Source organism: Pseudonaja textilis, chromosome Z (genome assembly GCF_049901715.1).
Source record: "Pseudonaja textilis isolate UNSWEBS1 chromosome Z, rPseTex1.2, whole genome shotgun sequence".
Classification (NCBI taxonomy): domain Eukaryota; kingdom Metazoa; phylum Chordata; class Lepidosauria; order Squamata; family Elapidae; genus Pseudonaja; species Pseudonaja textilis.
The window spans coordinates 57,659,946-57,677,211 of NC_142008.1; the positions used below are offsets into that span (position 1 = coordinate 57,659,946).

At 36.0% G+C, this 17,266-nt stretch overlaps 1 protein-coding gene across 8 annotated transcripts in view; it reads left to right on the plus strand.

The window, feature by feature from the left end:
- ZDHHC3 (zDHHC palmitoyltransferase 3) overlaps positions 1-17,266 on the plus strand; it is a 138,716-nt gene that overhangs the window by 106,967 nt on the left and 14,483 nt on the right. For all 8 annotated transcript variants that reach the window (XM_087916757.1, XM_087916758.1, XM_087916759.1 and 5 more), the window contains 2 exons: positions 563-644; positions 9,060-9,190. In XM_087916757.1, the coding sequence (XP_087772883.1) occupies positions 563-644; positions 9,060-9,190 (213 nt within the window). The remainder of the gene's footprint in view (positions 1-562; positions 645-9,059; positions 9,191-17,266) is intronic.

Genomic DNA, 17,266 nt, shown 5'->3' on the forward strand with positions numbered 1-17,266 from the left:
AGAGGATTCCAAAGAAGAATGGCAGAAAATCCCCCAATCCAGGTGTGCAAAACTTGTCACATAATACCAAAAAAGACTTGAAGCTATAATTGCTGCCAAAGATGCTTCAACTGAGTACTGAGTGAAGGGCCTGGATACTTATGTCAATGAGATATTTCAGTTTTTTTTCTTTTTAATAAATTTACAGACAATTTTAAAATTCTGTTTTCACTTTGTCATTATGAGATACTGGGTATATATTAATGAGAAAAAATGAATTTCAACATTGTAGAATCAGGCTGCAGCATAACAAAATTGACAAAAGTGAACGGGGTCTGAATATTCTGAATGCAATGTATATCTTATGCTTCAAACATAAATAGTTCAAGATATGAGCTTGCTGTCATTTGATTTTCAGTAAATATAGGGACCGTGTTGTTTCAAGATTTTTAGGGCAAAGATTTATGAAACCATTGTTCTTCGTATGTATCATAAAAATAATTCTGTGCTATATTTTGTATATATTGTTTCACTTTCTTATTCAATGTTCAAATCTGTCTTAATATTTCAAATTCTATTTCAGATGTATATAGCACTAATTTCTCTGCATGCTCTAATCATGGTTGGATTTCACTTCCTATATTGTTTGGAAGAAGACTGGACAAGTGAGTATCGGCAATGTAATATTTTGAAAGTAAACTTCCCAATTGTATAACCCACACAAAAGAGATTTGAATGGGTGATTACATATTTCCCAATAATATGTTTCTCCTTAATTTTATAAGATCATCTTAACTTTCTTTTCCCCTCCTCCCCATGAGGAAAAAAAAACATATCTCCTAAAGAAAATCAACTATAAGATTACTTGAGTTAGGCTGATCAGAAATACCTGTGGTCTTTCTATCTTCATCATGAACATGGTGAGAACTCAGGAAATGGTCTCAATTAATAATTCTCCCTGAAATTTCCCTTAGAAAAAGTAGGCACATAATGCTTTCAATGCCCCTATTGCATATTTACTTTGTATGCCCATGGGGAACACTATTGACCCCTGTTGTAAGATAAGAAGGCTGTGAGGCAGGATGGAAATTATGTGCAAATAGAAATGAAGTGCAGTATTGGAACAAAACCTGTAGAGAAACCATGCTTTTTCTCACCAGAGGTAAAGGTAAAGGTGTAGCCCAGCACATCCTCAAAAGCAGTATGGGGACCTGGGGTTTACTGGCAGCCTATGATTCTGTCCACCATTTTTCTAAACAATAGCCCTTGAAAAATTATATAACTATTGTTTTTTTTTTTAATAATTTTTTTTTTTAATAACAAAATAAACATAAACATACATAACAAAATAAACATAAACATACCACAAAAAACATAAAAAGATCCTTCTTCATAAATTTACATACAGTGCATCGATTGGTTTACCACTTTTTTTTGTGCATCCATTTCCTAGTCACCAGTATAATTATATTACATAATAGCTCATATTATCAATCAACAATTGTATAACCTAATATCATCACTAAAAAAAATATTAAAAAAATCATTTTTAATTTTGTTAATTCATATTTTAACGAGATAACTATAGTTTGCTTAATTTATTTTGCAATAAATCATAAGATCATACCAAATCTACCTTAATAATGTTTTATAAAGATAATATTAAGAAAAAAAAATTTTTTTTATGCTAAATCTGAATATTCTATCATTATGTTTTATTATCTAACCATTGATAAAAAGATCCCAAACTTCATAAAATTGTTTATCTTCTTGTTCTCTGATTTCAAATGTCAGTTTGCTCATTTCAGCACAATCCAATATTTTCTTAATAATTTCTTCTTCTGATGGAATTTTCTCACTCTTCCAGTTCTTAGCAAATACAATCCTAGCCGCTGTTAATATATTTACAATCAGATACTTCAAATTTTTATTATATATATCCGGTAAGATTCCCAATAAAAAAATCTCTGGTTTCAAGTCTATATGTGTCTTTGTCATTTTTCCAACCATATGCGTATTTTAGTCCAATATTTTCTAGCGTCCTCACAAGTCCACCACATATGGTAGTATGAGCCAGGTATCTGATGACATTTCCAACATTTTTCAGATTTGTTCTTAAACATTCTTGCAATTCTTGTCGGGGAAAATGCCACCTGTAAAACATCTTATACAAGTTTTCTTTATAAGCTGTTGACATTGTCATTTTATAATTTTGAGACCACAATTTTTCCCAATTCTCCAAATCAATCCCATATCCAAAATTCTTCCCCCAAACAATCATCGTTTCTTTAACTTGTTCCTCCTCTAATAAAATTTCCAACAAATAAGTGTATAATTTTTTAATCATTTTTTCATCAGTACCTGTCAAGATCCTGTCTAGATCAGTCAATTTATCATAAAATCCCTCCACTTTAGAATCTATAAGATACCTTGAATGTATTTGCGCATATGAAAACCAATTCATCTTTATGCCTTGTTCTTCTAGTTTTTGCATTGTTTTAAGTTCACTCTTTTCATCCAATATTTCCCCATATCTAGCTGTTTGTTCCTTCTCATATATTATAGAATACGAAAAAGCTTCAATAGTTGATAACCAGACTGGGATTTTCAAATAACATTTTCTCTTAATTTTCTCCCAATTCAACCATAAAGACTCCCTTATATAATGCCTTCTAAAATAGCCCTGTGATTTGGTTCCCTTATACCACAGAAAAGCATGCCATCCCAGTAATAAATCATGCCCTTCTAGAGTCAACAATCTAGTCTTTCTTAATGTTATCCAATCCTTAACCCACATTAAATTTGCAGCTTGGTAATACAACTCCCAATTCGGGAGGCCAAAACCTCCTCTAATTCTAGCATCTTGCAGGAGTTTTAATTTTATTCTGGCTTTCTTACCTTGCCATATGAACTTCAACACAATTTTATTTAATTCTTCAAAGTAATCTTTACCAAGCCTGATTGGTATGGTTTGGAATAAATATAAAATTCTGGGTAAAATATTCATCTTGATTGTTGATATTCTACCTATCAATGACAATTGTAGATTTTCCCATTTTTCAAATCAGATGCTATCTGTTGTTTAAGTTTGATATAGTTATTCTCTTTCAATGTAGTACATCTTGGCGTCAAATATATCCCCAAATATTTGACCTTATTAAATAACTTGAATTTTCGATAAATCTGCCAGTTCATCTCTTTGTTTTAATAACATATTCTTTGTCAAGATCTTTGTTTTATCTTTGTTTATTTTCAAACCGGCCATCTCACCATAAATCTCTATCTTTTCCAATAGCTTTAAAGCTGTTCCTAGAGGATCTTCCAAAATAAAAACCAAATCATCCATAAGGCTTGTAATTTAAATTCCTCCTTCTTAATTTTCATTCCTTTTATATTTGGATCCTCTCTAATGTTTCTATTCAGCACTTCCAAAGTCAATACAAATAACAAAGGTGATAATGGGCAACCTTGTCTTGTGCCTTTTCTTATATTAATAGAATCTGTAAAATCTCCTCTATCATCACTCTCGCCATTTGTTTGTCATATATGGCTTCTATTGCTTGAATAAATTTTCTAGCAAAGCCCATCTGTTCAATAACAAAAACATGAATCTCCAATTCACATTATCAAATGCTTTTTGGGCATCTAAAAATACCAAAGCCATTTGTTTTTCAGGGTATGCCTCGTAATATTCCAAAGTGTCCAGAATTACCCTCATATTATCCCTAATTTGTCTCCTTGGCAGGAATCCATTCTGGTCAGGATGAATAAAGTTATTTAGATATCTTTTGAGCCTTTCTGCCAAGATGGAAGCAAAGATTTTGTAATCTGCATTCAGTAAAGAAATAGGTCTATAGTTCTTAATTTGTGATGGATCAGCCCCTTCTTTTGGAATAAGTGTGATATAAGCTTCTGACCATGTTTTAGGTATTTTCTTATTTAACATGGCTTCATTCATAACTTCTAACAATGGAATGCTCAACGATTCTTGTAATGTTTTATAAAATTCTGCCGGGAGCCCATCTGGGCCTGGTGCTTTTCCATTATTCTGCCTATTAAGTGCTTCCGTTAGTTCCATCATTGTTATGGTACTTTCTAACATTTTTCAGTCTCTTCAGGTATCTTGGGTAGGTTAGCATTTTGTAGATAAAGCTTAATTCTTTCCTCATCAAAATCCTCCTGTTTATATAATTGTCCATAAAAGTCTTGGATAATTATCTTTTTCTCCTTGTTACCATAACAAATTTGACCTTTATCATCTATTAACTGTACTATTCTCCTAGATTCTTTCTCCTTTCTCAATTTGTATGCTAGCCACCTACCTGGTTTATTTGCATCTTCAAAATAGTTCTGTTTGGCACTTCTAATTTTTGTGCCAACTCCTCTTTCTCCGCCTGACCCATCTTATGTTTAATTATATCCATTTTGAATTTAATATCTTTTTCTGTGGCATATTCTGCAATTCTTTTTCCAGTTTTTTATAATCATCTTCTAAAGCTTTAATAGTTTGCCTCTTCCTAATATTTTTTTCTTTGTATAGTCCATTATTAATCCTCTCGCATATGCCTTCATTGTATCCCAAACATTCTGCATTGAAGTATCTTCTTTTTATTTTTAATGAAAAAGAAGGCCAATTCTTTGTCCATCCATTGTGTAAAGTCTTTTCCTTTAAGATAGCGTTATTTAATGTCCATCTAGATCTTCTTCTTTGTCCTTTCCATTTAATTGTCATAGGGTTATGGTCTGCCCATATACCCGTTTCTATATTTATTTCTTGAATGTTAGATATTAGTTCTGATGAGGTCCAAATCATATCTATTCTGGACCATGATAAATGTCTATTTGAATAAAAAGTATATTGCTGCGTTTTACCATTTCTTTCTCTCCATATATCTTTTAAATTTAATTCATCTACCATTTTAAAAAAGGATTTAGGGAGAGTCTTTCTATTTTGTTTTAATGCTGTCGCTGTATAGTCCAATTTATTATCTACAATTCCATTAAGATCTCCCATCATAATTATATTGACATGGTCCAGTCCAATTAATTTCATATGTAACTTTTTATAAAATTCTTCTTGTTTATCGTTCGGAGCATAGATTGCAACAAGTAATATTTTTATATTGTTATCCACTATTTCAACCATTAATACTCTTCCATCTTCATCAGTATAAACCAATTTTGCTACAATAGTTTCTTTAATATACAGGACCACTCCTCTTTTCTTACAGTTAGTCAAGGAAGTAAAAATTTTCCCCAGTTTTGGTCTTACCAATAATCGTTGATGTTGTTTTTAATATGTACTTCTTGTAGGCAAATTATCTCAAATTTAACTTCTCTAATTTATGAAAGATTTTTCTTCTTTTAATAGCTGAATTCAATCCATTTATATTCATAGAAATCAATTTTTTTCCTCCATGGTTATGTTTTATATTTAGGTCTAACAGTTCTTGTGGATCTTACTTCACATTGTTCTTTGGTCTCCATTTGTCCACCTATCGCACCTTCTTCCTTCCCGATCTCATCTGGTCTTCTTGAGGCTCAATTGCAAAGGTTTCTTTTTCTGTCTCTATTTCTCTTCTTCCAAAAAGTTTGTTGTGGAATATTTCTGCTTTCTCAATTGAGTCGATTCTGTGTCTCTGTTCTTGCCATATAAACATTAATCCTTCTGGGATCAACCATCTATAATTCACGTCTTTTTCCAATAATTTTTGGTCAAAAATCGATATTCTCTTCTCATCTCTCTCACTCTTCTGGGGACTTGTTTTAAAACCATAATCTCTTTACCTTTATATTTCAGCCCCTTATCTCTTGCGACTTGTAATATTTGTGTTTTAATAGTCTTCTTAGTAAATCTGACATGAATCTCCCTTGGTAGCTTATTCCTCATTGCATATCTTGTAAAAACACGATATATCTCATCTACTCAAATCCATCATCTTTTCTTCTGTTATCTCCAAGGCTCCAGCCAGAATTTCTATCATTACAGCCACCAAATCCTGTCCTTTTTCTTCCTCAATATTTTGAAATCTGAGATAAAATTCTGACCTATCCATCTCCACTTCAACATCCCATTTATATCTTGTTGCACCGTTGTTAATTTGCTAACAATATCTCCAATTGTCTCATCTCTTTGTTTATCTTTCTCCTCGATTTTTGGAGTCTCTCCTCCTGTTTTGCCATCATCTGTTGAAAGTTTTCAATTTTTTCATCAGTCTTTGCAATTCTTTGTTCAATACTCTCTGTTCTTTGGTCAATGCTTATTTTGAGTTCTTGTATTCCTTGTATAATCGTTGCTAGATCCATTTGTACTTTATCTTGCTTCGCCATTATTGATAGTCGTCCTCCAGTTGATGGAGAAGCAGGAGCAGAAGTTGAACTGCCAGAAGGTAAAGTTTTCTTACTCATTTGAATAACTCAAGATCTTTAAACTCCTTTAATCCAATCAGTAGGGTAGCCAATTATAATCCAATTGGGAAGAAGAAAACATTTTAAAAAAGCCAATAAAAAATAAAGAGTCCAGGATTAAAAGAGAGGAGAAAAAGAAGTTTAAAAAGAAAAAAAAGAAGGAGATTCTTCAGGTTCTTCTAGACCTTAATCCTATTGTAAGATGACCAATTATGATTCAAAAATAAAAATTAAGAATAGTAAAAAAAAAAAAAAGAGAGTAAGACCCAATAATATTAAAAAAACAATGATCAAAAAAAAAGGAAAAAGAAAGAATTCTTCAGGTTCTTCACACCTAGTCCAATTGTAGAATCTCAAAAATAAAAAAAATAACCATAAAAATAAATAAAAAATGAAAATGAAAAATAGAAAAGGCAAAAATCCCAATAAACAAAAGGAAAAAAGAAAAGCTATTCTGAGGCTTTCCCTTTAAAAAAAAAAGTAAGTTTAAAAATTAAAAATAAAGTCAAAAAAAAAAAAAAGAAAAAGAAAATAGAATATACAAATATTACAAAATACTATGGGATTGAGGAGGAGGGATGAAACAGCTAAAGAAAGATAAGAAAAAGAACACACTGCATCTTATTTAGTTATCCAAGGCTCTTATTATGGCTTCTCCACAAATTCCAAAGCCAAACTTCAAGCACTCAATAATAGAAGTTTCAAAGAACACCTGTTAAAACATTCTCCGGTGTTCTTCCCTCTATCTAATCAAGTTCCAGTGTCCTTGAGAAAGAATTCCTTCACAGCTTTTCAACTTTCAATAAAGTATTTTCAGGCCTCTAGTTGGCAGTGTTACAAAGTTTCTTTAGTCCACTCCCCTTCTTTCCCAAAAGCCTAGGAAAAAGAGGAAATATACAGGTATATATATATATTTAAAAGAAAAAAAAATTACTAAAGGGAGCCTCTATTCTCAAAGGGAGAAAAAAAGAAAGAAAAATTAGATAAATATAAAAGGAGAAACCAGTCTAGTTACAGTTACTAGATCACAATAGAAGTTCAATGAAAACAAAAGTAAAAGTAAAAGCCAAGCCTCAATTTGACATTCTCTCTAAGAAATCGCCGCTAAATCAGTTCCATCAGTTTTTGTCCTAAGTCTTACAGGATTCTTCTCATTTTAGAGTGTCCTTGAATTCCCAAAAAAAAAAAATTCTCACCAGCCGATGCACGTTCTCTCTCTTCCGGAGCTGCCACAGCTTCAGCAGCCAAGGGGGCTGCCTCTCCGCCGATGGTAAAGGGCTTCTTCTGGATCAGCCAGGGACTTTGCGATGTCCCTGGGATCAGCAAAAGCGCCTTACAATCATCGTCTCTACGGGACGATTTAGATCCATAGGACCGACCAGGGACGAAGATATCAGCTGCAATCTCAGAGCCCCAAGATTGCAGCTGTATCGCAGCAACGTGGCTCCGCCTTCTCCTCTTATTTCATGTATCTAAAATTATATAACTATTGTGAAATAGGATATATTTATGTATTGTGTAGTAGCTGAAAATGGTCAGTGGAAGTAAAATTAATAAATAAAAACTGATAACGACAATATTCACCTTTAAATCAGGACATGAGAATTCTGCATATAAAACTTGAGAAAAATCTTTTTGAGCCAAAGGTGAATTCATGTTTCATAATTAAAATTGTAAGAAACAATACTATGAGAAAAGTATCCTGGAATCTCTTGTTTGCATAATTGTTATGAATACAAATCACAACAGACAGAAAAATCTCGAAAAAGAAATTAAGGAAGATTTTTATTTGTTTTTAATTCTATTCCTTGTTCCTAACTGCCTCATTTTATTTCCTGTATCTTTGCCATTTCATTCTGAAACTTAATCTCATGTCAATATGAAATAAGATGTGATTAAGAGCCTCATTTTTTATTTGATGACATTAAACTATATGGGAAAGGAGAACACCTAATAATGATTTTTATAAGAAAAAAATGCATAAAAAATCCAGAACAGATTGGATTTAGATTAGGGAGTTGAAGAAGGAATGTGCCTGCAGTTACCACATAATTTACAATTACAAGATATCCTCAATTTATGACCACAATTGAGCCCAAAATTTCTGTTGCAAAGTGAAACAAATGATTTTTGCTCCATTTTATGATCTTTCTTGCCACAATTGTGATTCACTGCAATTGTTAAGCTAGTACTATGGTTGTTAAGTGAATCAGATTTTCCCATTGACTTTGTTTATCAGATGGTTGCAAATGGTGATCACATGACCAAGGGACAATGCAACAATGAGAAATAGGAACCAGTTGCCAAGCTTCCAAATTTTGATCATGTGACCATGGGGACGTTGCAATGGTTGTATGAAAAACAGTCATAACTCACTTTTTTCAATGCTTTTGTAACGTTAAACGGTCACTAAGTGAACTGTTGTATGTTAAGGAGTACTTGTATTTATTCTTGCTACATTTTAAAGTTTGTATGTATGACTGCTGGCTTTCAGAACTCTATAACTAATTTCTAGATGTTGGAATTTGGTAGTCTATAAATAATACTGAATAATTAAATCTCATTTATAATTGAATAAATTTGGAAACTACCACTAAGTAGTGTACAGAAAGCAGCATTATCATTGGTTCAATTGCTAGTATATGAAATGCTCTTTAATATTACATTTTCAGAGTGCAGTTCTTTTTCTCCACCAACTACTGTGATTCTTCTGATCCTCTTGTGTTTTGAGGCTCTCCTTTTCCTCATTTTCACATCTGTAATGTTTGGAACGCAGGTGCATTCCATCTGCACTGATGAAACAGTGAGTACTTCCTGTCTCTTGATTATTTTGTTCCTTTTTTTAAAGAATAACTTGGTGTGATTTCATTGTCTTTGTCCAAAAAAGAATATGAGGGTGCCAAACTACAATAGAAAATATATTTTATAAATAGCAGTTGGACTTCCTGAAATAAAAATATTAGCAAAGTTTTTCCTAATTTGATGTTCTCCAGACATTTAATTAATTTAGGTGGGAATCTTGTTTGGAAAGTTTGGTATAGGACAAATGTGGATATAAAATGTGGGTATTCATTGCTGATAACTTCTACAATTTTATTTTTTGCTGTTACTGTTGTTCTATTGAACAGTAATACACACATTAATGACTTACAGAGATAATTTGGGCAGTATATATTTGTACAAATCTAGAGGACCTGCAATCCACCATTTCTGAATTAACCAGTTAAATGTTTAGCAGTTAAAGTAGTTGTACATTTCAACATTAATCGGTGCCACTTCTCTTTCAAAGAAAAATTGTTACCTACTATTAGTATCTGGTATTTTTCATAGCATCTGAAAGAAATCTGACTGCCTAGCTTAGAATGTAAGTAGATCAGGCATCTTTTAGCATCTGTTTTATCCATTTTGATTAGCAATGGATGTTGTTGTTTACTTATCTTTATGGGCTCCTAAGGGCTGTTATTTTTTGCAATGTGCTCAAGTTGCCTGGGGTAACAGATAGGAATAAAAGAGATTTTTTAAATATATGACATCCAAACAAATTGAGCCAGTGTTGTCATCTGTTTATTTTGTTTCATGAACTGTAGGAGGTTTGGAAGAAACCTACTATCATGGAATTATGCATACAAATTTACAATAGTTTATGCCAATATTTTTATGCCATGTTCTGCAGAATCCTGAAATGATAGTCAAATAGTTAATCATTTTTGTTATTTTTCTTACAGAGGAAATAATTAAAATTTTGTACATTGAAATGAGATACATAGGTGTCATGTTTCACCAAAATAAGGATGTTGAGATTGCTATCATATAAGTGAGGAACCTCGTGGAACATATTGGCACTTATTTCTGTTGAAGCCTCCTTAGAATTTTTCTATAATAATCTACTCTAGACTCATTTTCAAGTAACTTATATTGAAAAATGCAGAATTATACTCTATTGGAGAAAGAGAATGAAAGATTTTAGATAATTGCTGAAAGTGAGAAATAAATCTGTAGCACTTTAAACAAGGAAAAGAAATCTTGGGAGGGGGGAGTCCTTGTGCAGTATTCAGCATCTCAAATTAGTTATTTCATAAATGTTCTTTGCCTATATTGTTCCCAGTTGTAGAGATTTAATAAGGAAGACTTCAGTCCTAAGAGTTTCAGAATGAAATATTACGTTAAAATGGAATAGAAATTATTTTGCATCAGAATCAGAAAATATATAAAAGCAATAAGTTTCATAAATTCCAGTGTTATACCTAAGGAAGACAGTCCATCATCAACCTCACTTCTTAATGGGGTGAATATGGTAAAAGAAGAACAAAATAATTCAGTATATCTATGCAGCTGATACAGTTGCAACAGTTCCTTTAAACCAGCGGTCGCCAACCAGTGGGCCCCCGGACTACTGGTGGGCCTCGAGAAAATTTTGGTGGGCTGCAGAGAAATGTCACCCCAGAGCACCTCCCCCAAAGCAATTAATCCAGGCTGCGCAGAAATACAAGGCTGCGCTGCCCACATGGCCCACGGGAATCCTCCCCGCCCACTCACTCCTTACCTGGCAAACGTGCTAAATTGCTATTTTTCTTTTTTTTTTTCTTTCCAACCATCAGCTGTTCTGCTGTGCCAGGAGATTTAGATTAGCTAGAAAACAGGAAATGGTTGCATTTCTTGCTTTCTAGCTAGTCTTTAGATCTTCTGCTCTGCTTTTAAGCATAGCCGAACTTAGAACTGAAGGTTCTATTATTCAGTGCAGACTCACGGCAAGCAATTTTATGTGACAGACTGAGCTAGCCGATGGCAGATAGATAGATCACTGAATGATTCTATGAGCAACTCAATCTGCCTGCCTGTTTTGCCTGATTTTGTGTAAAAGTTGCTCTTTTTTAATAAAAAATTCAATATTTATATAAATATTTAAAATATTTACATACAAGCCATGCCCAGGCAGTCACATGACCACCAGGCCACACCTACAAATTAGGCCATGCCCACAGAACCAGATAGTGGGATTTAAAATTATGAGCTTGGTGGTCCCTGAGGTCCAAAAGATTGGCGACCCCGGCTTTAAACCAACACTATAAATTCAGATGCTTATACATGCAGCCATCTTTAGGGAATAGTTTACAGCTCTACTGTTGTGACCTTTTTTTTTTTCATTTTATCTATTTTGTGAACTTAAAATGCTTTCAATTCATTAGCTTTTGCATAGTAAAAAAATATCCTTTCACTTTTTTGGTGGCTATTTTAAAGTTTGTTTTTCCACTTTTATTTTATTTACTTACTTACTTATTTATTTATTTTTGAGATGGGAATACTAGAATTTTGCACAAAATTTGAAATGTGACCATGCCATTGGGTTTTATATGAAGGCAGGTGGCAGCATCTAATCTACCTCAGTTTTCTGAAAACAATTTAAACTGCTAAGATTACTCCAAGAAACCCAGGGATATGGACTAGCTTTCCCAGAAGGTGGCAGTGATAAACAGCTTCCACATTTTTGCCAAAATATTAATAGATGAAAAGTCATCATGAATTGAACTCAACTCAAAGACATCATCATCATTTACAATGATTCCAAAAGTTTACATTGAAGTGCACTGCAAAGTAGAATGGCTAGTAGTACTTGAGAATCTCCTCAGTGTATACATATAAATGAATTATTTTCTTCTGTTCCTATATAATTTTACATATGTGTTACTTGAAATGTCACTGTAGTATCTATTCATCCAATTTGGAAAAATAATTCATAAAATCATCTGTTTTGTATTTTTGATCAAGCAGGGTATGTGGCGCATATTACAGCCTCAGCCACCTCACTGTATATCCTACTCAGATATGAAAAATCAAATGTGACTATTGTAGTTCTTTTAAGAAAGTAAATTCTATTGTTCATGTACCTTCACTTGAACACCGCTCTTTTCCCACTCTTCTTAACCATATTTTGAACCATGAAAGGACTGGTTGCCAGAGATTGGCCTGCTTTTTTTGCCTACAGGATGACTAAATCTGTTGACTGATGGAGGGGAAGTTGCTCAAGGCATGTACAACATATTTATATTCTCTTAGACTAAGAAACAATTGATAGGAATAGGATGGAAGGGTGCTAAAAATCGAGTTTTATCAAAAATCTTTTGGCACTCTCAAATTTACTGTGGTTGTATTTAGACTGCAAGACTCAGTGAGCTATATGTGGCATGATATAGAAGCATTAGTAACCCTGAGAAGTATGCTCTACAATTGCATGAAATGAAATTAGAGGTCTTTGTTCCTGGTTTATAGCTAACTGTACTTTTCTATATTGTATCAAACTATGCTTCATTATCCTGCAGCCCAAGCAGAACACATCAAACTTAGCCCAAAATGTCCAGTGGACTATTGCCACAATTCTGAGTTTCTTTTAAAGTATAGAAGCCCAGTATATTTCTGCAGCCTTCTTTTAAGCCAGGGGTGTCAAATTCAATTTCATTGAGAGCCTCATTAGGATTGTGTTTTACCTCAGGGGACTGGGGTGGGTGCGGCCGGGGTGGGCATGGACAGCTCAACATCATTCGTGTTGGGGGCACCTGTGGTGGCCAAGTGCTAAGGCAGGACTTCCCTCAGATCCCCGCTCCCTCTCTGTCATTATAACCTTCCTTCCCTCCCTTCCTCCCTCCCTCTACATTCTCCTTTCTTCTTCCTTCCCCTCTTTCCTTCTTTTTCCTTCCTTGCTCTCTTCCCATCTTTCCTTTTTCTTTGTCTTTCCTTTTTTCCTTTCCTGTTCCTTCTTAAATGCTCAAATGCAAAAGGGGAAACATTTCTTTTTAGTTTGTTTTGCTAGCCCTCTGGCAGTGAAAACGGAGCCCAGCTCATGACCCTCTCAAGTTCCATTTTCACTGGCAGAGGCAACGTGGGCCAGTCCTTCAATGTTTCCAGGGCGCACTTAACCACCTTTTCAGGAGTGAGTGCGCAGGAGGGGGGGTGTCTGGCAGCAGGGGCTTGGAAACTAGCCCTCCAAGAAGCAGGCATGACAGTGGAAGCACCGGTAACATCAGCAGGAGGCACAGTCAGGGAGGAAGCACATATTGTGGACCACCAGACACATCTGGTCCATCCCTTTTGCCTCTCCCCTGTGCCTCTGGCTCTGCCTATTACCACCACGGGCCAAGACAAAGGTGAGGAGGATATGGGGCGGCTGCTGCCAGGCACCATCAGTCCACCTACTTCTCCGGTCTGTTTTTGCTTGCATTTGGAGAGCAGATTGCCACTGGTCATCTCCTTGGCCATTCAGCCCCCCCCAGGTCTTGCCTTTGGCCTGCACGTGCACCTGACGCAACTCAGCACCACTGTGGGCCGCTGCCACCAGTAAGGCTACTAGCAACTCATGCAGGTCCATTAGGCCGCTACTATCACTGCCTGGAGCACCAGGCCTTCCCAGCACAAAGGGGGTGAAATGGCCAGCTAGAAAGGCTGAGTAGAGGTAGTAGAACATGCCCAGGCCCAGCAGGCAAAAGTCACCACCACGAGTGGAGAAAGTTGGATCTCCATTGGCGCCATGGCCGCCCGGGTTCAGTTGGTATCACATGCCTCCCTTCATCTCTGCTGGGTCTGGGCAGCCATGATGCCGATGGAGATCTGGCTTTTCCCACTCGCAGTGGCCATCTTTTGCCTGCTGGGTCTTCTACCTCTGCTTGGCCTTTCTAGTGGCCACTTTGCCTCCTTCAAGCTGGGTGTGCCTGCTGAGTGGCGTCAACCCACAGCGGGGCCAAGGTGCATCAGGTGCCTAAGAGGAACATGCTCCTTGTGCAGGCCAAGGGCAAGACCTGCAAGTGGGTCGAGAAGATGACCAGCAATGACCTGCTCTCCAGCCACAAGCCAAAATAGACAGTGGGACAGAGTAAGAGCACCCAACAGTCCAGATAAACAACTGGCCCAGTGGGGATAGAGAGCTCCAGAGCTGCAGCATGCACCAGCTAAGGGGCCGACAGGCTGCGGCTGCATATAAAAACCATCTTCCCACACACAAACGGCAGTGAATATACAGTGACTGACAGTTTCCAGCTGTAAATGCTCCACCCCCTGCCTCACCTCATCCCGCGGGAGAAGCCTCCCAACCCCCAGCCTACCCACTGAAGACCCCTGGATTCCCTCCCCAACCCCACCCAGTTCCCAAAGATACCACCCACGTGAGTGACATCAAACTGGCCACAACCCCTCCCTGGACCAGGACCAGTTGGCCGCCCTGACCACACACCTCCCTCCAACCTCTGGAAGATAGCTACAATGCTGATCTGAATGAAACTGAGTTTAATGAAATTGAGTTTGACACCCCTGCTGTAGCAGAACAGTAGAATCAGTAGATAATGTGCTCATAGGCTATGCTCATAGGCTGTATGTGCAGTATACCAAGATACTCAATGTTTGTTAATTGTTTCACTTCTTTCATTTTATTTGGGTGACACTAAACATTGTTCATTTACATTTTAATCTAGAGCTGAGATACTTGTAAAAGAAGCTAGACTTGGTGTAGTAGTTGGGAAATATAACACTAACCCCCAGCATTTACATTCCAGACATTTTAAAATTTGAGACATGTTTAAATATTATGATTTTGCATTTTATAAATATTTTACCATGATATGCTTATTTTAGTTTATTTTTGTTCCACTTTTCTGTATTGTACTATATGATTATATAAATATATAAGCATTAAAATAATTTGTAAATAAATAAATTATTTATTTATAAATAAATAGAACTGACAAATTTTGCAGGCTAGCACTGTGTCATGAAATAAGATCTCAAATTATAGTTTTAGTTTGGTTTGGATTTTATATTGGATAAATTATAATTTTGCTGAGTTTAAACAAAAATCATGTATCCATCTAGCTGTTAATTTATTATTAGTACTTTTATGCTGCTTTGTGACCTGGCTTTAAAAGGCTTAATAGCAATTGCATATATGAAAACTGATCATATATATCAGAATCTCCTTATATTCTTTTAGTCAGGGTGGAATGACAGGATGAATTAGGGATGTCCTCAGTAATGGTCCCCTATCTCTGCAGCACACTTTCCCCAGAGATGAGGCCAATTCTATTCTTATTAGTGTTCTATAAAGCTGTTATGATCCAGAGGGGAAAAAATGGTAGCTGGCCTGTTCCCTTGAGAAAGGTATATCACATTGTGGGAAATTATTTAGATTTGATCTATATATTACTTTATTGTCTTTAACTATATTGGAGGATTTGTAAGCTGTTCAGAATCAGTTTGATTAGAGCAGCATGTAAAGCCAAGTGATAAACAAGTAAACATGCTTGACATTTATGACTTGTCATAAGGCAAGCCAAGGTTCACTGTTATGTCTAAATGCAGTCATTATTGTTCTGACCTAGGCTTCCCCAACAGCACAAAGCCGGTCCTCATCCTGATAACCCCCTTTTATTTAATTTACAATGAATTTCCTCTCCAACGAAGTCCTGGTCTTTCAAGATAGTTCCTGATTACAGATTCTTATCAAGCTTGGAGAATGGCCAGACCGATATCTTTCAGATGCTGCAATACTTGACAAGCGTGCCGGAATGAACTAATTGTCTCCTGCAAAGCTTCGTTCCCCTTTAGCTCCTCTTTTATACTCTAGAGGAGGGGGCATTCCACCATCCACCTGTGGCTTTACTCCAGAGTCAGCCCATGTTCCTCCCCAATCTCCTCACTGTCAGAATCTGCTGCCAGCTCCATTAACCGCTGTCGGGCCACAACAATTATTTACTTTATTACTCCATTACATAATAAACATATTTCTCCAAAAATAAGACCCAGTCTTTTTTTCTTTTTTTTTGGCACCAAAAAAGGCACCAGGTTTTATTTTCAGGGGGTGTCTTCCACTGACTCACTTGGCGGTGGCAGCATCAACAGCCCAGCTGAGCAGGAGCCCACTGCCAGCCCACTTGTTTCTGACTGTTTCACTGTCAGAAGCCTTCAGGAAAGGCCTCTGCAGCCGATAATAGAGCTCTGGATTGATCTGGAGCTCTGGTATTGGCTGCGAGGCCTTTCCTGAGGGGCCTCTGATAGTAAAACAGAGGCCAGGGACAATGCGCGCATCAATCCGGATTTCATTTCGTAGCTGCAGAGACCTTTCTGGAAGGCCTCTGATAGCAAAATGAGCCTAGGGAGTACCATGCGCATCAATCCAGAGACTGTTTCTCGGCTGCAGAGACCTTTCCTGAAGGTCTCTGACAGTGAAACAGAGGCCAGGGGCAACGCAAATGGCCACAGAAGAAGTGGGCTGGCAAGAGGTGTGTGAGGCCTGGTAAGTAAGACAGTTCTACTCCTCCATCTCCACCCTAGTTTAATTTTTACCTGGGTGCCTCACCCCACCTTGTGGAGCCCAGAGTGGGTGAGATCTTAACTAGGGCTTATTTTGGGGGTACGGCTTATATTGGGTTTACTTTCAGGATAGATCATATTTTCGGGGAAACACGGTACTTAACTTCAAATTTTACTTCCCAATCATAAATAAGAGTTATCTTAGCAAAACACGCTGAACATAAGTCAACATTGTTTTTGCGCAGTTTGCTTAATAATTAAATATTATGATTCTAAGTTAATTTGATGGTTTTATGATTTTCTGATTTCCCTATGTGTCCTTTTAATAATTAGATTGATGGATGGCATATTTCATACAACTTATAATATTTTTACAGGGAGCTTAAATTGTATTTATATCTCTTTTTGCAATATTAATATTGTGTACAAAAATATTTTCTTTGTGAAATTCTGACTCTGATCAAGTAAAGCTGTCTCCTATCAAAATGCTATATTTTTGGATATATCCTGTATTTTTTTCTCTATTTTAAATCTTGCATTCTGGGGAAGAGGCAATATTGTATCCCTTTACGGGTAGTCCTCAGCTTAT